Below are 14,452 nucleotides of genomic sequence, written 5' to 3' on the forward strand. Positions count from 1 at the left end.
CGCACGCCTGTGATGGAGGGGTGGCATCAAGGTGTGTTGCGTGTGTATGAGAGGAGGGACTGGCGCATGTAAGACGTCAAGGTATCTTGCCGTGCGGCGCCGTGAGGGTTGGAGGTGGTCCATGTCACCTCAATTGATCCGTCCATTGACTTACCCCGCGTCGTCGGTCCACCACCCCCCGACCTCTCCAGGTCCCCGTCCGGGCCCCCGCTATTCCACGAGTCCACGCCATCCATGCCCGCCCATCCTCCTCCGTCCGCCCGCCGCGGCATGCCCCCCACCAGGCCCCGGGGGGGATCCGTCAGTGGAGGCCCCGCCACGGACCAGGGCCCGCGCCCCCATCCCCAAGGGCGCACTGCCGCCGCCGCAGCGCACCTGCAACGATGGAGGCGATGCCCGTCGGGAGTGTGAAGTGCGGTGCCCTCCCACTAGAGGTGCCATGCCAGGGTACAGGCGGTACTAAGTATCCCCTCATTCGGGCTCTTATTGCCTCGCCGCGGGCCATTCATTGGCGTCGCACCTGTCCTCGTCTCCATCTCGTGTCGTCTCGTGTCGCCTCGTCTGCCGTCGTCCCGTCCAGGTTGATCCCATCCGCACTGCCGAAATGACGCACACACGCACGCACGCATGCACGGCCCGAGGCAGTCATTGCTTCTTCTTTGCACAGCGTCCTCCTTTCCGTACGAGATCACCAGCGAGTGCCATTCTAACGTTAGTTAGTAGTAGTACAACATGTGACGACGCCCCGGCATCTCCGCTCACCGAGGCTGTTTCACGTTTCCGCAGACGCGCCTCCCCTCCCCATGCGCCGCCACGCTCCTCCTCCTCGTCGTCCCCCCTTGATGACGAGCGGCGCCATGCAGATGACGGCACCCGCGGGGAGCCTCGCCCCGTCCCGCGCTGCTGCAGCGCTGCCCAGGCCAGGCCAGGCCGGGTGCCAGCCAGCGCCAGCCAGCCAGCCAGCTCGCCCGTGACCGGTCCCTTCAGTCCAATGGCGTCGGCTGCGGCTACCGATTGCATCGTAGTGGGGAGGAGAGGATGAGGTGCGGTCCTGCAACCGGTCCTGCTGCACACCGGGGGCATCCTGCCGCGCGTGGGTGAGTGAGGTGCCAGGGTGCAGCGGTCAAAGGATGGACGACCCGTCGTCGTCGCCAACGGCGCTTACACCACACGCACGGCAACATCTAATTCGTGCTAAGGGCTCATACCTCAAGGTTAGGTACGTGTAGCACAAAGAGCCCCCAGTGCAAAGATAAACCGAAAAATGTTGTTGTCTACCAATCAGGACCACCGCAGTTTTGGCGAGGTCACGGCGCGTAGCAAATGCGGCCACAGCCACGGCCTCGTTTATTCTGGCCCCGAAACCTTGATAGCGGGCAGGCACTGCAACCCAGCGCTGCGCCGCAACAACAGCGATACCTAGGATAGTAGGAAACCAGCAGCATGTGCTGCATCCCTGAGTGGTCTTGTGGTATGCACATACCTTAGTATGCCCTGCCACTCTTTCTTGCCTTCAGCCTGTGTTCCAACCCACCTCGGTGGCTGTACTGCCAGCGCCAAAAGACTTGTGTCGCACAGTGAGGTACTATTTTGGTCAACAAGCCGCGCCCTCGGGCATTTGGTCTCTCTGAAAGGCTGCCTCCGACTCTTTCTTTCCAGGCTCAAAAACCGAAGCCATTGGCGCTTTTGTAGGTAGGCCCTGATGAACACTGCATCTACCGAACAACCCCGCGGAGAAGCAAGCCGTCAAGTCACCATCAATCAACTTACAACTTTCATTGAGCTTTTCAAACCATCACGGAGAAATGTACACGTACACGAACGACATGTTCCCAGTAGAGTGGCTCCAGGGCTCACTCAAGTCCTCTTTGGACTGGCTCCAGAGCTCATGCAAGTCCTTTCTGGACTGGCTCTCCGAACCACGTATGTAAAATACATTCCCCCCCCCGAAACCGATTTACCTACCTACCTACCTTGGTAGTGCCCGTGCTGACATTGAGGCCCAAAAAAAGACGTGCTGGCCATTGTCATGGCGTGGGCGATCACGTTCACCGCGGTGTGCGCCCTCCTCCTCTGCCTCGGCTTCGGGCCAATAGGGATCGTCGCGGGTACATATATTCTCCTCCTCCGCTTCCGAAGAAACAATTCCCGTGTGTATACTGTATTGATACTGGCTTGACCAAAGGGACACTTGCTGCTGCTTTCCAGTCGTACATGTACGGCGGCTTCACTCCGGCCGGGGGCATTTTCGCAACGTTGACGAGCATGGCAATGCTTGGGACGCTGATGCCTGCTGCGGCAATATTGGCCGCGCTGCTGGCGACCATCGTGGCTGTTGTTGTCTGGGCGTGTGGCGTTGGCCGGTAGAGCTGGATGGACAAAAGATCAGCGACGTCTCTCGGTGGGAGAGCAGAGCCGGTTTGTCGTCTGTCAGTCAATGAGACGAGCGACAACGGCCCGGGCAGGCCCTTCATGTGGCGCAAGCGGACGTTCTCCGTTCGCCCATCAGTCGATCCATGAACATGTCACCTGCGCCTCGCCCGTGCATCGGCCACGAGCAGCCCGTGTATGAGCCGCTACATGCGTGCTTTGCATGTACATATGTGCTTCACATACTCTATACTTGCCTTAGTAGGTACAAACTACGCGGAGACTGCATCACTCCACGCCGTACTTGTCGCTGTGGGCCGGGTTCTGCACCACCTCGACCCAGTACCCATCCGGGTCAAGCAGAAACGCCACGTTCTTCATGCGCCCATCCGTCAGCCGCTTCCGCCAGTTGACCTTGAGGTCGTCGAACCGCTTGCACGCCGCGTCCAGCTCGTCCACGCTGATGCCTGCGCGCCGCCACCGTCAGTTAGTTTCTGCCGGTTTTTCCCTTTCATGCCACGCCAGAAGACAAGACAGAAGATGCCCGCAAAGCAAAACTCACAAATGTGCCCAAAGCCCTGCGGCTCCTCGTTGCCGCTGTGGTACTTGAACGACTCGTCCTTTTCCGTGCCGTAGTTCCACGTCAGCTCCAGCAGCCCCTCGCGCTGTGCCGAGTTGCCCTCGGTCGGCAACGGCTGGGCGCTCGGGTACGCCAGGAAGTACAGGTTGAAGCCTGCGGCCGTCGCCTCGTGCTTGCGCACCAGCGACATGCCCAGCACCTCCTGGTAGAACTTGAGCGACTTTTGCGCGTCCTTGACGCGGATCATGGTGTGGTTCTGCGCCCGGGGCGTCCGTCAGTCAGTCAGTCAACCCACGTGCCGGGTGCCAAGTGCAAGAGCAAGAGCAAGACTTAGAGCAAGGAGCGGGACGCACCATGCGGTACGTGGTCACGTCCGTCGTCGTCACGTCGGCCGTCTGCTCGACGGGGTTCTGGCCGATGATCTCGACCCAGTAGCCGTCCGGGTCGAGCGCAAAGGCGATGTGGTTCATGCGCCCGTCCGTCAGCTTCTTCTGGAACCGGTAGCCGGCGTCCTCGATGCGCTTGCACGCGGCCTGGATGTTGTCGACGCTGATGCACGTGTGGCCGAACCCGCGGTGCGGCTCCTTGTTGCCGTTGTTGACCGAGTAGGACGCGTCGTCCTCGGTGCCGTAGTTGTGCGTCAGCTCGATGACGCCCTCGCGGTCAATGGCGTCCTTGCCATACGAGACGGCCCCGGGGCTGTCGTAGGCCATAAAGTACAGGTCAAACTTGGCCTCGGGCGCCTTGAACTCCTTGACCACCTTCATGCCCAGGAACTCGTAAAACTTGACTGCGCGGGGGCCGTTAGCTGTGGCTCGGCGCTCCGGGCCGGCGGCTGCCTACCCGACTCCTTGGGGTCCTTGACCCGGATCCTGGCCCGGTCAGCGTCGTCTCCTCTCGGGGATCGCCACGTGCAACTTACATGGAGTGGTTGAGCTTGTACGTGCTCGTGTCCGTGGTGGCGGCCATGGCGAATGCTCTCACTGGTCGGGTTAGCCTCCATGCAGGGCGTCAGTGGCCCCGTACGGGTGTGCGTACCTGCGGCGGGGACCCTGATGGACGGTGTTTGCTCTGGGCGAAGGATGCGTGCCGTGTTGCTGAGACGCTGGGCTGCGCGGAGGGGAATCATCAGGGTATGTTGCTGTGAGGGGAGCTCGTCGCCGAGGGGAGTCTCTTCGCTCGAGGTCTCGCACCCCGCCAGCCCCGCTTTATGGCCAGGCTGACGTCAAGGTCGACGGCCAGCGGCTCTGCGAAACCGAGCTGGGTCGCCGCCGTCGATGGACTATGGGTTTTCATCATAGACTTTTTTCTCTCAAAGAGCTCTGCATTGAGGGGTTGCCCTGTCGACAATTGACGTGGTTTCACCGTGGCTGTGCGCGCTGTAGGGTAGCGGGCACGGGCCAGGCAGGCAAGGCAGAGACAGACAGGCGTAACACAAGCAGCTGCCGTGCTTGTTGTACCTACGCCAGCGACTCCTCGAGAGCAGGCCCCGGCCGAGGTCACGGCCGCCGTCACAACTGGCGCAAACCCAACCTCACCTCGCCTCATGCTGCCCTCGAGCTGCGCGGGTGGTGACGAGGGGTGGGGTTGATGCGGCGGGGGCGGCGCGCACCATGGCTGCGCCCCGCAGTTTAGTAAGTACCTACCTAAATTCCGAGTGGTCGCTCCAAGCTTCTTAGGCGCTCGTTGGTAGCCCTGGAGATGTCCTACGCGCCAGGGCTCCCACTATCTATGGTACATACTACACACAGCTGCATGCAGCGGCCACGCCAGCATTCACCGACCTTCAACATCAATCCCGCCCATCACCATCCCATCGATACCACGCTCGACATCTCCCGGTGACGCGGTGCCCAGCTCCGCATCCGCCACCCACGAGGGATCATGCCCTCGCGCGCGCGGCCCCGTCACTGAGCAACGTCGGCAGCCCCCCGCAACACCTGAGGGCGCGTCTGCCCGCAAAACAACATCACCACCTCACCTTCACCCATTGTCCGCGCGCCGCGAGCCTGCCCACCGACCACGCACGTGGTTGCCTATGGACGGCCTCGACTACTCCGACTCGGCCGTCATGGACGCCGACTCGCCGCGGCAGGCAGGGTCCAGGCCGGGCGCCGACGACGGACCAGGCAACAGCACCGGCACCAGCAGCAGCAGGCGCTCCCCCATGACCAAGACGAGGTCCCTGTCCGACGGTGGCGGCACGCCCTCGAAGCTCTCCCCGTCGCCGCACATCGTCGAGGCTGTACGCCGCACCTCCAAGGACGACAGCGGCCTGCACCTCCGCGACCCCCAGACCGCTGGCCAGCATCCCCAGCCGCCCGTCACGCCGCGACGCGATCCCAGGGGCAGGGGCCACCATCACGGCCTCTCGCTCCAGATGCACGCGACGCACGCGCCTCGCCAGTTCACGCCGCCCCCCGCCGCCTCCAACCCCTACGTCAAGCCGCCGCCGCTGTCCCCCAAGCTCGACCACTCCCATATCTTCGCCTCCCCGACCAACATCCTCCCCCGCCGCTCCCGCGGCCTTGACTTCTCCCGCGCCGCCACCAGCCTCCACCACTCGACCCTCGCCGAGCAGTCGTCGCCCGATTCGTCGCCCACCACCGCCGACCGCGCTGTCAATATCCCCGGCCGCCGCGACTACGGCGTCCATGGGCCCGAGCAGACGTCCACCTCGCTCTGGTCCGTCATGGGCGACCGGGACAAGATGAACATGAGCAGCTCCCTCGGCAGCAACCACGCCCTCTCCCACTCCCACCCCGCTTCTCATGCACACGCCCACGCCGTCGCCGTCGCCTCCGACTCTTCTACTACCTCGGATGACGATCTTATGGACGAGGATACGGACGAGGCCTACGTCACGACGCCTCTGGTCAAGTCGTCCGCCACCATGGGTCAGGCGCCCCCCGGCGGGCCTTTTGGCTCCCCGGCCATGAGCAGCCTCATGAGCTTCCAGCAGCGCCAGCGACCACGCAAGCACCCCAAGAAGAAGGTGCGCGCCCCGCTCGGGCTGGGCTTCAACCTCTCGGCCGCCTCGCTGTCCAAGTCGCCCCCGAGCAGCTCCGCCCAGGCCAGGAGGGAGAGCATCAGCTGGCAGGCCAACCAGCTGCACATCTCGAGCGCCGAGGCCGAGGACGGCGGCCGCTCCAGCGAGGGCGACGCCGGCCAGGAGACGCAAAAGGGCGTCGTTCGCCGCGCCGTCACCCGCCGGGGCAACCTGCTGGTAAATCGCATCGTCCGCTTCGGTGCGCTCCGCTCGTGCTGACGCCTCGCAGCCCAAGACCAAGACGTTTGCCCGCATACGCGCCGCCCTACTCGAAGAGGGCGCGCCCGCCGAAGCCGAGACGCGCCGCGAGGCCGAGGTGGTCAAGCAGGTCCGCGAGAGCGACATGGACCTCGAGCCGCGCATACCCGCCCACGCCGACGCCGCCGTTGCTAGCACGCTGTCGTCGCCAAACATGGCTAACATGGACGCCGACATCCCCGAGGAGGACATGGGCGAGGCGACGGGCGCCTTCAAGCACCAGGCCACGAAAAAGTCCAAGGGCAAGAACTTTTGGGACACCTTTTCAGAGTCGAGCAGCCGCACCACACCGCCGCCCTCGTCGTTTCTGCCGCGGGGCTCCTCGTCTGGCGTGAGTGAGGACGCGGCCATGGACTCGCCGTCGCTCGCCGGCCCAGGGCAGGTATGTATCCTCGTCTAGAGATCTGGGACCTGCGCATGCGCTGACGGCCACCGTAGGGTTCGCAGAGCGGCAGCAACTCGGGTCCCAGCGCCGCCGAGATCACGCGCCGCATCAACAACAAGCGCCGCCGTGACGACGACCTCGACCCCATCAGCTTCAAGCGGCGGGCCGTCAGCCCGGGCATGAGCGTGCACAACTCGCCCGTGCCGCAGAGCCCGATGCAGCGCGACTCGGCGGCGTGGGGCTCGCGGCCCGGCAGCACGGGCGGCGACAAGGGTAGCAGCGCGCCTAGCGACACGGGGAGCAACGGCGGGACGCCCGCCAACCCGCCCGGTCGGCTCAACAGCAAAGGCAGGGTGGGCTTTCAGGGCATGGTGGACACCAACGACGGCATCATGCGTATGAGCATCGAGTAGGATCAGCATGGGGATGTGTTGCGTTGTGAGTATTGAGTAAGGGGAATGAATGCAGGGGTAAGGCTTGATGAGGACGAGTATAGGGGCACGGCAGACGTGCTGTACGGCAAGCATTGTTGCACGGCGAGCATCGACGGGAAGGGGGACCGTGTTGTATGGTGAGCATTGAGAAGGGGTCGGCACGGGGACGTGGCATTGTGAGCATCGATTATTGCATGGGGAGGTCACTTGTTGGACGGCCTCGTTGGCGTTGGGAAGGGGCGCTGGGGCGTTTGTCACGGAGCATCTGCACATCACTTTTTCATGTAGCACGTGTACGGCGGGCCAGGTCATAACTCATTAACATCGCTGCTCGCCGCTTCTGGTATATTTAAACAACTGCCGCGGATGCACGCGCCAAGAATGAACAGCCAGCGTCGTCGTCCTAGTAGCCCGCCCACCCCCCCCCGGACTCAGTGTCCCCGCGCCGGGCGTCAAAAAGGAAAAAGAAAAAATCACCCCAGAGCCTCGCCTGGCCTCGCCTGACCTCGACTCTCCTCGTATCATGCAAAAGGACGCTACTACTCACTGGTCGGCCGCGACGGACCCGTCCTCGGCCGGCACCTGCAGCGTGCCGAGCTTGTCGTCGAGCCACCGCGCGAGGTCGCCGGCGTGGCGGCGCATGGCAACGACGGACGCGGCGCCGACGCTCTCGAGGCTGGTGGTGGTCTGGCCGCCGGCGCTGACGAGGCTCTCCACCTCGCTGGGGCTGCCGGCGAGGAGGTCGCCGTTTTCTTGAGCGTTGTTGTTGTTGTTGTTGTGGTGGTGACTGTGTTGTTGTTGTTGTTGTTGCTGGTGTTGGTGTTGGTGTTGTTGGTGATGATGATAATTGTGGTTGTTGTTGTTGTTGTTGTTGTTGTTGTTATGGTGGTGCGGGCGGTCGGATGGGTGGTAGTCGTGCGCCGAGGGCCCGACGGCGACGAAGAGCAGGCCGCAGCGCAGGCGCCTGATGATGACGGTGCCGCCGCTGAGCTGCACGGTGATGGTGACGGGCTTGACGGGCTTGGTGGCGCTGCGTCTCCGCGAGCGGGCGCGGGTCTCGGGCTCGTCCTCGTCGTTGTCGTCGTCCTCGGAGCCGTGCTGGTGGTGGTGCCCTGCTCCCCCGCGGCGGCGGCGCGTTCTCGCAGTATGGTGGAGGAGCCCGCGGTTCGCCGCACCGCGCACGCCCTCGTTGTCGTCGTCCTCAGTTACGCTGTCATCGTCGTCGTCATCGCGGACGGGGGAGCTCGCGCCGGGGTCGACGGGGGTGCGCGCGCCGGGCAGGGCCGAGGGCAGGTCGACGGAGGAGGAGGTGTGGATGGCGAGGAGGGAGGCGGCGACGGTGGCGTGGGTGCGCAGCAGGGCGACGGGGTGGGGGCTCGCGTGGGCGAGGAGCTTGCCGTGGGCGGTGGTGAGGAGCAGCGTGGGCAGCGCGGGCGTGGTGTTTGCGTGGAGGAAGGCGTTGAGGCGCTTGGTGAGGAGGAGGGGGGGCGTCGGGCTCGCGGCCATGGTTGTGCGAAGGGGTGTGTGTATGTATGTGCGTGCGTGCCGGTGAATGACGATGATGTTGACGGAAATGACGATGGCCGGGGGTGGTCGGGCGGGCGGGCGGGCGGACGGCACGGCGTGAAGAGGGAGGGAAGGAGGGAAGGAGGGTGTCGTGGCCGCGGCGCGTGGGTTAGCGGGCACGAGAGAGGCTGGCGGTGACGTGCGAGGGTGAGGTGAGGTTAAGGTGAGGCGAGATGAAGTGAGGTCGATGATTGACGGTGGTCACGCCCAATCAGGATGCTGCAATTGGGAGGTCCGGGCGGCCCCACCGACGGGTCCCGCCTCTGTCATCGGCCTCGATGCGTGGGCGCTAATAGACCTGTATCTTTCCATCTGCATCCGCGAATACATACGAAGTACAAATGACCGAACACGAAACAGAAGGGTGCACCATTGATGCGGCATGGGACTTTCCTGCTTTGCTTTGCTCTTAGTAGTGCTTTAGCTGAGTCTACATCTGCTCACCGCAACAACTTCAAAGCCATCTCTCTCTCTCACTCATCTATTCGCTTCAGCTCGCCGCCATCAACTCGCACCAGCAGCTTCCTCCCACGCCCGATATCCCTCCTCGACCTGCTCGGCAAACGGGACCGCCTCCGCCGTCAGCAGCTTGCTGTGGGGGTCAAAGTCGAGCAGCGCCTTGACCGCGTCGCGCAGCCAGCACGAGTACCGCGCCAGCGCCAGCCACGAGTCGATGTTGACGACGGCCTCGTTGCACCGCTGCTTGCGCTTCTCGGGCTGATGCCAGTCCGACACATCGTGCGTGCAGGCTCGCGACTCGGGTACGTGCTCGCACCCGCCCAGCACGCACCGGCAGCCCCTCAGCTCCGCCGCCGCCCGGAGGCACCCGCCCTCGCTGCACTTGGCGACGTGCACGCAGCCGCGCGACTGGCACGTCAGGGCGAGCCGCCGGCCGCTCATCATGGTGAAGACGACGCTGCCGACGGACCACAGCTCATCGCTCAGCGTGTACGCCCGCTGCGTCTGAACCTGACGTCAGCTTTTCCGGTTGGGAGTTGGGGGGGTTGGGGGGTTGGGCTATCTCTGCCTCGAACGGGATGGCCCAACTCACCGTCTTCCACTTCTCCGGGTCGCGTGCAATCTTGGGACGCGTCTCCTCGAGCGGCTCCCAGCCCGTCTGGACCGTGGCCGCCACGCTGCACGGCCACGTGCCGTCCCCTCCCATGACATGCCCGGTCACGGCTGCGTCGCCGAAGCCACCCAGCTTGCATGGCCCAAAGGCCTCGCCGCCGCGGGGCTGCTGGAAGAAGACGTTGCGCGGCTCGATGGCGCGGTGCAGGATTGGGCTCCAGGCGGCGTCTCCCGTCCAACGCCGGCCGTCGAGGCGCTTGCCGTCGTGCAGAAAGGCCACGGCCCGGACAAGCGCGCGCAGGACGTGCCAGCAAAGGGCCTCGGGCAGGTGGTACAGCGTCGACTCGCACCGCACCCAGCGGAGCAGCGTGTCGAGGCTCCCGCCGTCGCAGTAGTCCCACACGAAGAAGTCGCCTCCCGCCCCGGGATCCCGGACGCGGCCGACGAGCGAGACAATGTTCTCGTGGTTGAGCACCCGCGCGAGCGAGTCGTGTTGGAGCTCCAAGAGGACTGCGTTGTCCTTGGCCTGGCGGTGGTGGTAGTCGGCGACCCGGCGGGCGAGGAAGCGGCCCTCGACATCGGCTGTCGAGGCCGACCACACGCCCGAGTCAATCTCGTCGACCAGCGTAAACTCTGACATGCTGACTGATGGGTTGTGTCGCGAGTAGCGAGCGCTACGAAGCCTTGCATTGCGGGCGCCTACAGGCTACGAGTCCCTTTTCACTTGGCGCGTCCTGGCCGCCGCCCAGTCGACTCCTTTGTTCGACGTTGATGGGCGCAGCTGCTCACGACAAAGCAGCGGTTTGTGCATCGTGGTAAATGCTCGCTCGGGCCAGTGATGTCACCGCATAACCGCGCCCTTGCCGCATAACCGCGCGGCACAATGCATCGCACGGCCGTCTATGACGCCGATAGAGAGGCGACGTAGCACGTACGAAGTACAGTACAGACGTCGATCGTCTTTGTCGTCGAGAGTAACCGTCGATGAGCCGTTCTGAGACGACTCGCCCGCCGTAGCACATGGAGCGCCAGGGACACGCGACCGTACGACGTCGGTGAGGCCAGCGGAGACGGGCTCGACGTCGACTGCGGACATTCCAATGCGAGGCGTTTCACGTCAATGGAGCCGTGGCGGACGCCGCCTGCGCCGATGCGGAGGGGTGGGCCCGGGGGGGTCGCAGAGGGACTGATGGGACCCGACCTTGCCGACCGTTCATTGTGCATCCATTCATGGGTACCCGCCCGTAGCGCTTACGGAGGGCGCTAAGGCAGGTACCTGTGGGCGTTGGCGGACGCATCCACACGGCGCCATTCGCTCGCCGACGTTTCAAGATGTCTGGCTGTGCGAGTCGCGATTGACAGATGACGCCACAATGGCCGTAGCGGCGACTGGAGAGAGAGAGGGACAATTGAGCGTGCGACAGGACCGACTGACCTCTTCGCGTCGATCGCAGAGGGAGCAAAGTCTCGTTTGGCGGACGGACGCACGACGCACGGCTCGAACCAACACGGTCAGACGAAGAGCCGGCATTAGCAGGCAGCGCACGGTCGACGGTGCTGGGGCGGCCAATCAAGGGCGGGAACCCCTGACGCTGGCGCAGGCCCCTGCCCTGCCCTGTCCTGCAAATGCGCCGCGTTCAGCGGGAGGGGCGGGGCCTTTTCCATGAGGTACAGTGGGTGGTTCCACCCCAAGTGTTGGGGTGCCTCTCCGGGGCTGCTGCAGCACCAATCGCTGGCGCTATCCCGGCCAGGGTCACCACACAGCATGACAGGCAGATAGATTGATGGGGGCATCCATGCCTCATTCCATCTCCCTCTCGCCAACCCCCCCCTTTCGTCCATCCCCATCCATCCATCCATCCCTCGCTCGCTGATGGTGCTTGCTTGTCGGGTGCTGGCTCAATCGACATTGTCGCCATTGTCGGGCCTCGCCATCACGTTTTCTTTTCCGCGCTGCCATCATCCCACGCTCATTCCAGCATTTACACAACGCCGCTCGTTGAAACCTCCCCCCCGCCACCCGCGAGCGCGTTCCTACGCACTCTGCACGATCTGCACGGGACTGCCGCGACAAGTCCCCTCTCTCCCTGCAGGGAAGATCACGCATCTCGTCTCCTCCGTGGTCTGCCGTCGTTTCGCAGCTGCATTGGCGTAGTACCAATCGCCACCTAGACGACCACCTCACGTTCTTCCCTCGTTGCCTCTCGAGACCTGCCATGCCACTATCGTAGGACCAACCCCGTCACCATCATCACCCTCGTTCAACAACAATTGGATTTCCCTCAACGCATCAAGTCTCTCCCCATCGCCGTCACTCGCAGGCGAGACGACGCATGACGGCCGGACCGCTCACTCATCACGCTCACTCACTCACTCCCCCCCCTCTCTGTCTCCTCGTTCAGACAGAGAGACACACATAACGACCACAACCACCACCACAAGCCTCGACACGCCGGCCGCTGTCACCCATCATGGGCTGCCTCAGCCACAGCAGGAAGCAGACGAAGCAGGAGTTCACCGACCACAAATGGGACTACATCAACCTGGCCGACTTCAAGGCAAAGGGCTGCGGCCCGGGCTTCGTCTACGGCTACCTGTGGTTCTCGCTCATCCTCTCCATCGCCGTCTACGGCGTCGACAGCTTCACCGCCGTCAACCTGCTCGCCTTTGACCGCTGGTCCTCCAAGATCAAGCCCGCCATCCCCCTCGACGTCTCCAAGTGGATCTTCTCGGGCTGCATCATCGCCTCCTTCGTCAACCTCGCCTACGAGGGCGTCCGCGCCTTTCGCGTCATGCGCCGCCGCAACGTCGCCGAGTGCTACATGGACAGCCTCGCCGCCCGCTGGGAGTCGATCCGCCTCGGCAAGGGCCAGGGCTGGCGCCGCTTCCTCGTCTTTGCCGAGCTGACCAAGTCCAAGAAGGGCGCCGAGTACATTGCCCTCTTTACCTACTTTAGCTTTCAATGTGAGTGGCCAGTCCCCAGTCCCAGTTCCCCAGATGTGCTATTCCACAGTCCCGAGATGCGTCATTATTCGACAGCCCCCAAATCCCCGGGTCTGCCACTGGGACGGCATGTACTGACCAGAGAAACACAGCGTGGATCCGCGTCATCGTGTGCTCCGGCCCGCGTCAGGTCGTCAACGCCCTGACGCTGCGCTCCGTCTACGTGGCCAAGCTCACCCCCACGGCCAACAGCGTCGAGGGCTCCATCGTGGGCTTCTTCGACAAGATCAAGTCGCTCGCCGAGGAGGACTACCAACAGGCCGTCATCCTCTCGGGCATGTGCTTCACCCTCGTCATCTGGGTCTTCTCGGCCCTCTACCTCCTCTCCGCGGTGCTCTTCTACGTCTTCTTCCTCTTCCACTGGATCCCCCGCGACGACGGCGGCCTCACCGGCTACTGCGAGCGCAAGACCAACAAGCGCCTCACCAGCATCGTCACCACAAAGGTCAACAAGGCCCTCGCCAAGAGCCAGGCCAAGCGCGAAAAGGCCGACGCCCTGGCCATGCGCAACGGCGAGAAGCCCCACCTCGACCGCGCCGCCACCCTGCCCGTGCTCCCGGACGTCGGCCTCGGCGGCAAGGAGGACAGCCTGCCGCAGATGCCCATGCTCGGCCGCAACGAGACCACCACCACCCTGCCGGCTTACACGTCGCGCCCCGGCACGCCCAACAGCTTCGAGCTCACGGCCATGGACCAGAAGCGGCCCGTGCCCTCGCGCTCTGGCACTTCAGGCTCGTCGTACTCGTCACGAGCGCCCCTCATCGGCGCCGCCGCCGACATGGGCTACGGCCGCGCGTCCCCGGAGCCGCCCCGGATGCCCGACCTCGACTTTGGAGGCCCCGTCGCGCCGCCGTCACGCACGGCCACGGCTGGCTCGCAGCGCAGCTACCGTCCGGGGTACGGCCCGCCGCCGGGGAGCGCGGGCTCGATGCGCAACTGTACCGCGACCCCCGCACCAATGGACGCGGACATGGCCTCGTACGGCCCAACAAGGACGCCCACGTCACGCTCCATCAACGCGTACGGAGGCAACCCTCCGGCCGCGCGGTCGTACGACGCCTACAACCCAGAGGCCCGGACCTACGACGCATTCGACGGCCGAGCTTCCCCGGCGCCCGCCACGTATCGCGCGGGGACGCCTGCGTCGGCGTCGCGTGCCCCGCCGCCAATGGGCGCGCCGCAGCAGCCCATGAGGAGCCTGACGGGCCAGCTTCCGCCGCGCGGGCCGCCCCCGCAGAGGAACATGACGGCGCCCGTACGACCTGGTGACTTTGAGCCGCCGGCGAGGACAGGCACCGCGCAGAGCATGCGAGGGCCACCGCCGAGGCAGGGCGGACCGGGCGGGCCGCCGAATCAACAGCGGGGGTACGGGTACGATGGAGGTTATGGGTTCTAGCGTTTGGCCAAGGAGTTGCGTGTGCACATGTACATTTCGATACCCATCCGGAGATGGACCGCAATTTACCTTTTCTGTTGCTGCGCTGATGACTTGACTTGCTCGCATGATGGCGCGATGCTGTGGCGCTAGCGCGGGGGTGTCCGGCGACTGCCAGTGGACGGGGCGTGGATGATGGTATGATTTGTAAGTAACTAACTAACCTGCCGCCGTCCCCGTCCGGACCGCCGCATGTCGACCCAAGGGCGAGCTTACCCGTCCGTCCTTGCCGTCCGTCCTCTCTGGGCATATATACATGCAGCGTGGCAATGGTACGCAGTATAATAAGCGCGACGGCTGG

At 64.3% G+C, this 14,452-nt stretch overlaps 6 protein-coding genes across 7 annotated transcripts; 3 read left to right on the forward strand and 3 right to left on the reverse strand.

Annotated features, from left to right (window-relative positions):
• The first annotated feature begins 1,031 nt into the window (after window positions 1-1,031).
• JDV02_004564 (uncharacterized protein) lies at window positions 1,032-2,419 on the forward strand. The gene is made up of 4 exons (XM_047985791.1): window positions 1,032-1,692; window positions 1,784-1,923; window positions 2,013-2,108; window positions 2,186-2,419. Exons 1-4 carry the CDS (start codon window positions 1,490-1,492, stop codon window positions 2,365-2,367), a joined length of 621 nt encoding a protein of 206 aa, XP_047841768.1. The 5' UTR covers window positions 1,032-1,489; the 3' UTR covers window positions 2,368-2,419.
• A 152-nt stretch (window positions 2,420-2,571) lies between these two features.
• On the reverse strand, window positions 2,572-4,478 carry GLO1 (Lactoylglutathione lyase). Of its 2 annotated transcripts, XM_047985792.1 has the most exons (6): window positions 3,989-4,478; window positions 3,873-3,933; window positions 3,794-3,822; window positions 3,304-3,740; window positions 2,933-3,206; window positions 2,572-2,837 (listed from the first exon to the last, which is right to left on the reverse strand). In XM_047985792.1, the coding sequence occupies exons 1-6, from the start codon at window positions 4,077-4,079 to the stop codon at window positions 2,659-2,661; spliced, it is 1,071 nt and encodes a 356-aa protein (XP_047841769.1). In that variant the 5' UTR covers window positions 4,080-4,478; the 3' UTR covers window positions 2,572-2,658. The 2 variants fall into 2 exon arrangements, with proteins under 2 accessions (XP_047841769.1, XP_047841770.1); XM_047985793.1 differs by having other exon boundaries at window positions 3,304-3,822.
• On the forward strand, window positions 4,255-7,422 carry JDV02_004566 (uncharacterized protein). Its single transcript, XM_047985794.1, has 3 exons — window positions 4,255-6,176; window positions 6,229-6,639; window positions 6,696-7,422. Exons 1-3 carry the CDS (start codon window positions 4,989-4,991, stop codon window positions 7,053-7,055), a joined length of 1,959 nt encoding a protein of 652 aa, XP_047841771.1. The 5' UTR covers window positions 4,255-4,988; the 3' UTR covers window positions 7,056-7,422.
• Window positions 7,423-7,498: 76 nt separating this feature from the next.
• JDV02_004567 (uncharacterized protein) lies at window positions 7,499-8,733 on the reverse strand. The gene has a single exon (XM_047985795.1). It carries the CDS (start codon window positions 8,580-8,582, stop codon window positions 7,620-7,622), a length of 963 nt encoding a protein of 320 aa, XP_047841772.1. The 5' UTR covers window positions 8,583-8,733; the 3' UTR covers window positions 7,499-7,619.
• Window positions 8,734-9,078: 345 nt separating this feature from the next.
• JDV02_004568 (uncharacterized protein) lies at window positions 9,079-10,762 on the reverse strand. The gene is made up of 2 exons (XM_047985796.1): window positions 9,694-10,762; window positions 9,079-9,605 (listed from the first exon to the last, which is right to left on the reverse strand). Exons 1-2 carry the CDS (start codon window positions 10,351-10,353, stop codon window positions 9,147-9,149), a joined length of 1,119 nt encoding a protein of 372 aa, XP_047841773.1. The 5' UTR covers window positions 10,354-10,762; the 3' UTR covers window positions 9,079-9,146.
• Window positions 10,216-14,411, forward strand: KCH1 (Potassium transporter). The gene is made up of 2 exons (XM_047985797.1): window positions 10,216-12,677; window positions 12,809-14,411. Exons 1-2 carry the CDS (start codon window positions 12,185-12,187, stop codon window positions 14,110-14,112), a joined length of 1,797 nt encoding a protein of 598 aa, XP_047841774.1. The 5' UTR covers window positions 10,216-12,184; the 3' UTR covers window positions 14,113-14,411.
• The last annotated feature ends 41 nt before the right edge of the window (window positions 14,412-14,452 follow it).

This window comes from Purpureocillium takamizusanense, chromosome 3 (assembly GCF_022605165.1).
Source record: "Purpureocillium takamizusanense chromosome 3, complete sequence".
In the NCBI taxonomy this organism is placed as follows: domain Eukaryota; kingdom Fungi; phylum Ascomycota; class Sordariomycetes; order Hypocreales; family Ophiocordycipitaceae; genus Purpureocillium; species Purpureocillium takamizusanense.

Coding starts and splice junctions, on each gene's coding strand:
- GLO1 (XM_047985792.1), bottom strand. CDS start 4,079: ATGATTCCCCTCCGCGCAGCCCAGCGTCTCAGCAACACGGCACGCATC. Junction 3,823..3,872: donor TACAAGCTCAACCACTCCAT/GTAAGTTGCACG, acceptor TGACCGGGCCAG/GATCCGGGTCAAGGACCCCA. Junction 2,838..2,932: donor GCAGGGCTTTGGGCACATTT/GTGAGTTTTGCT, acceptor GGCGGCGCGCAG/GCATCAGCGTGGACGAGCTG.
- JDV02_004564 (XM_047985791.1), top strand. CDS start 1,490: ATGCCCTGCCACTCTTTCTTGCCTTCAGCCTGTGTTCCAACCCACCTC. Junction 1,924..2,012: donor GGACTGGCTCTCCGAACCAC/GTATGTAAAATA, acceptor GCCCAAAAAAAG/ACGTGCTGGCCATTGTCATG. Junction 2,109..2,185: donor GCCAATAGGGATCGTCGCGG/GTACATATATTC, acceptor GCTTGACCAAAG/GGACACTTGCTGCTGCTTTC.
- JDV02_004567 (XM_047985795.1), bottom strand. CDS start 8,582: ATGGCCGCGAGCCCGACGCCCCCCCTCCTCCTCACCAAGCGCCTCAAC.
- KCH1 (XM_047985797.1), top strand. CDS start 12,185: ATGGGCTGCCTCAGCCACAGCAGGAAGCAGACGAAGCAGGAGTTCACC. Junction 12,678..12,808: donor TACCTACTTTAGCTTTCAAT/GTGAGTGGCCAG, acceptor AGAGAAACACAG/CGTGGATCCGCGTCATCGTG.
- JDV02_004568 (XM_047985796.1), bottom strand. CDS start 10,353: ATGTCAGAGTTTACGCTGGTCGACGAGATTGACTCGGGCGTGTGGTCG. Junction 9,606..9,693: donor ACCCGGAGAAGTGGAAGACG/GTGAGTTGGGCC, acceptor CGTCAGGTTCAG/ACGCAGCGGGCGTACACGCT.
- JDV02_004566 (XM_047985794.1), top strand. CDS start 4,989: ATGGACGGCCTCGACTACTCCGACTCGGCCGTCATGGACGCCGACTCG. Junction 6,177..6,228: donor CCCGCCGGGGCAACCTGCTG/GTAAATCGCATC, acceptor GACGCCTCGCAG/CCCAAGACCAAGACGTTTGC. Junction 6,640..6,695: donor CGCTCGCCGGCCCAGGGCAG/GTATGTATCCTC, acceptor CGGCCACCGTAG/GGTTCGCAGAGCGGCAGCAA.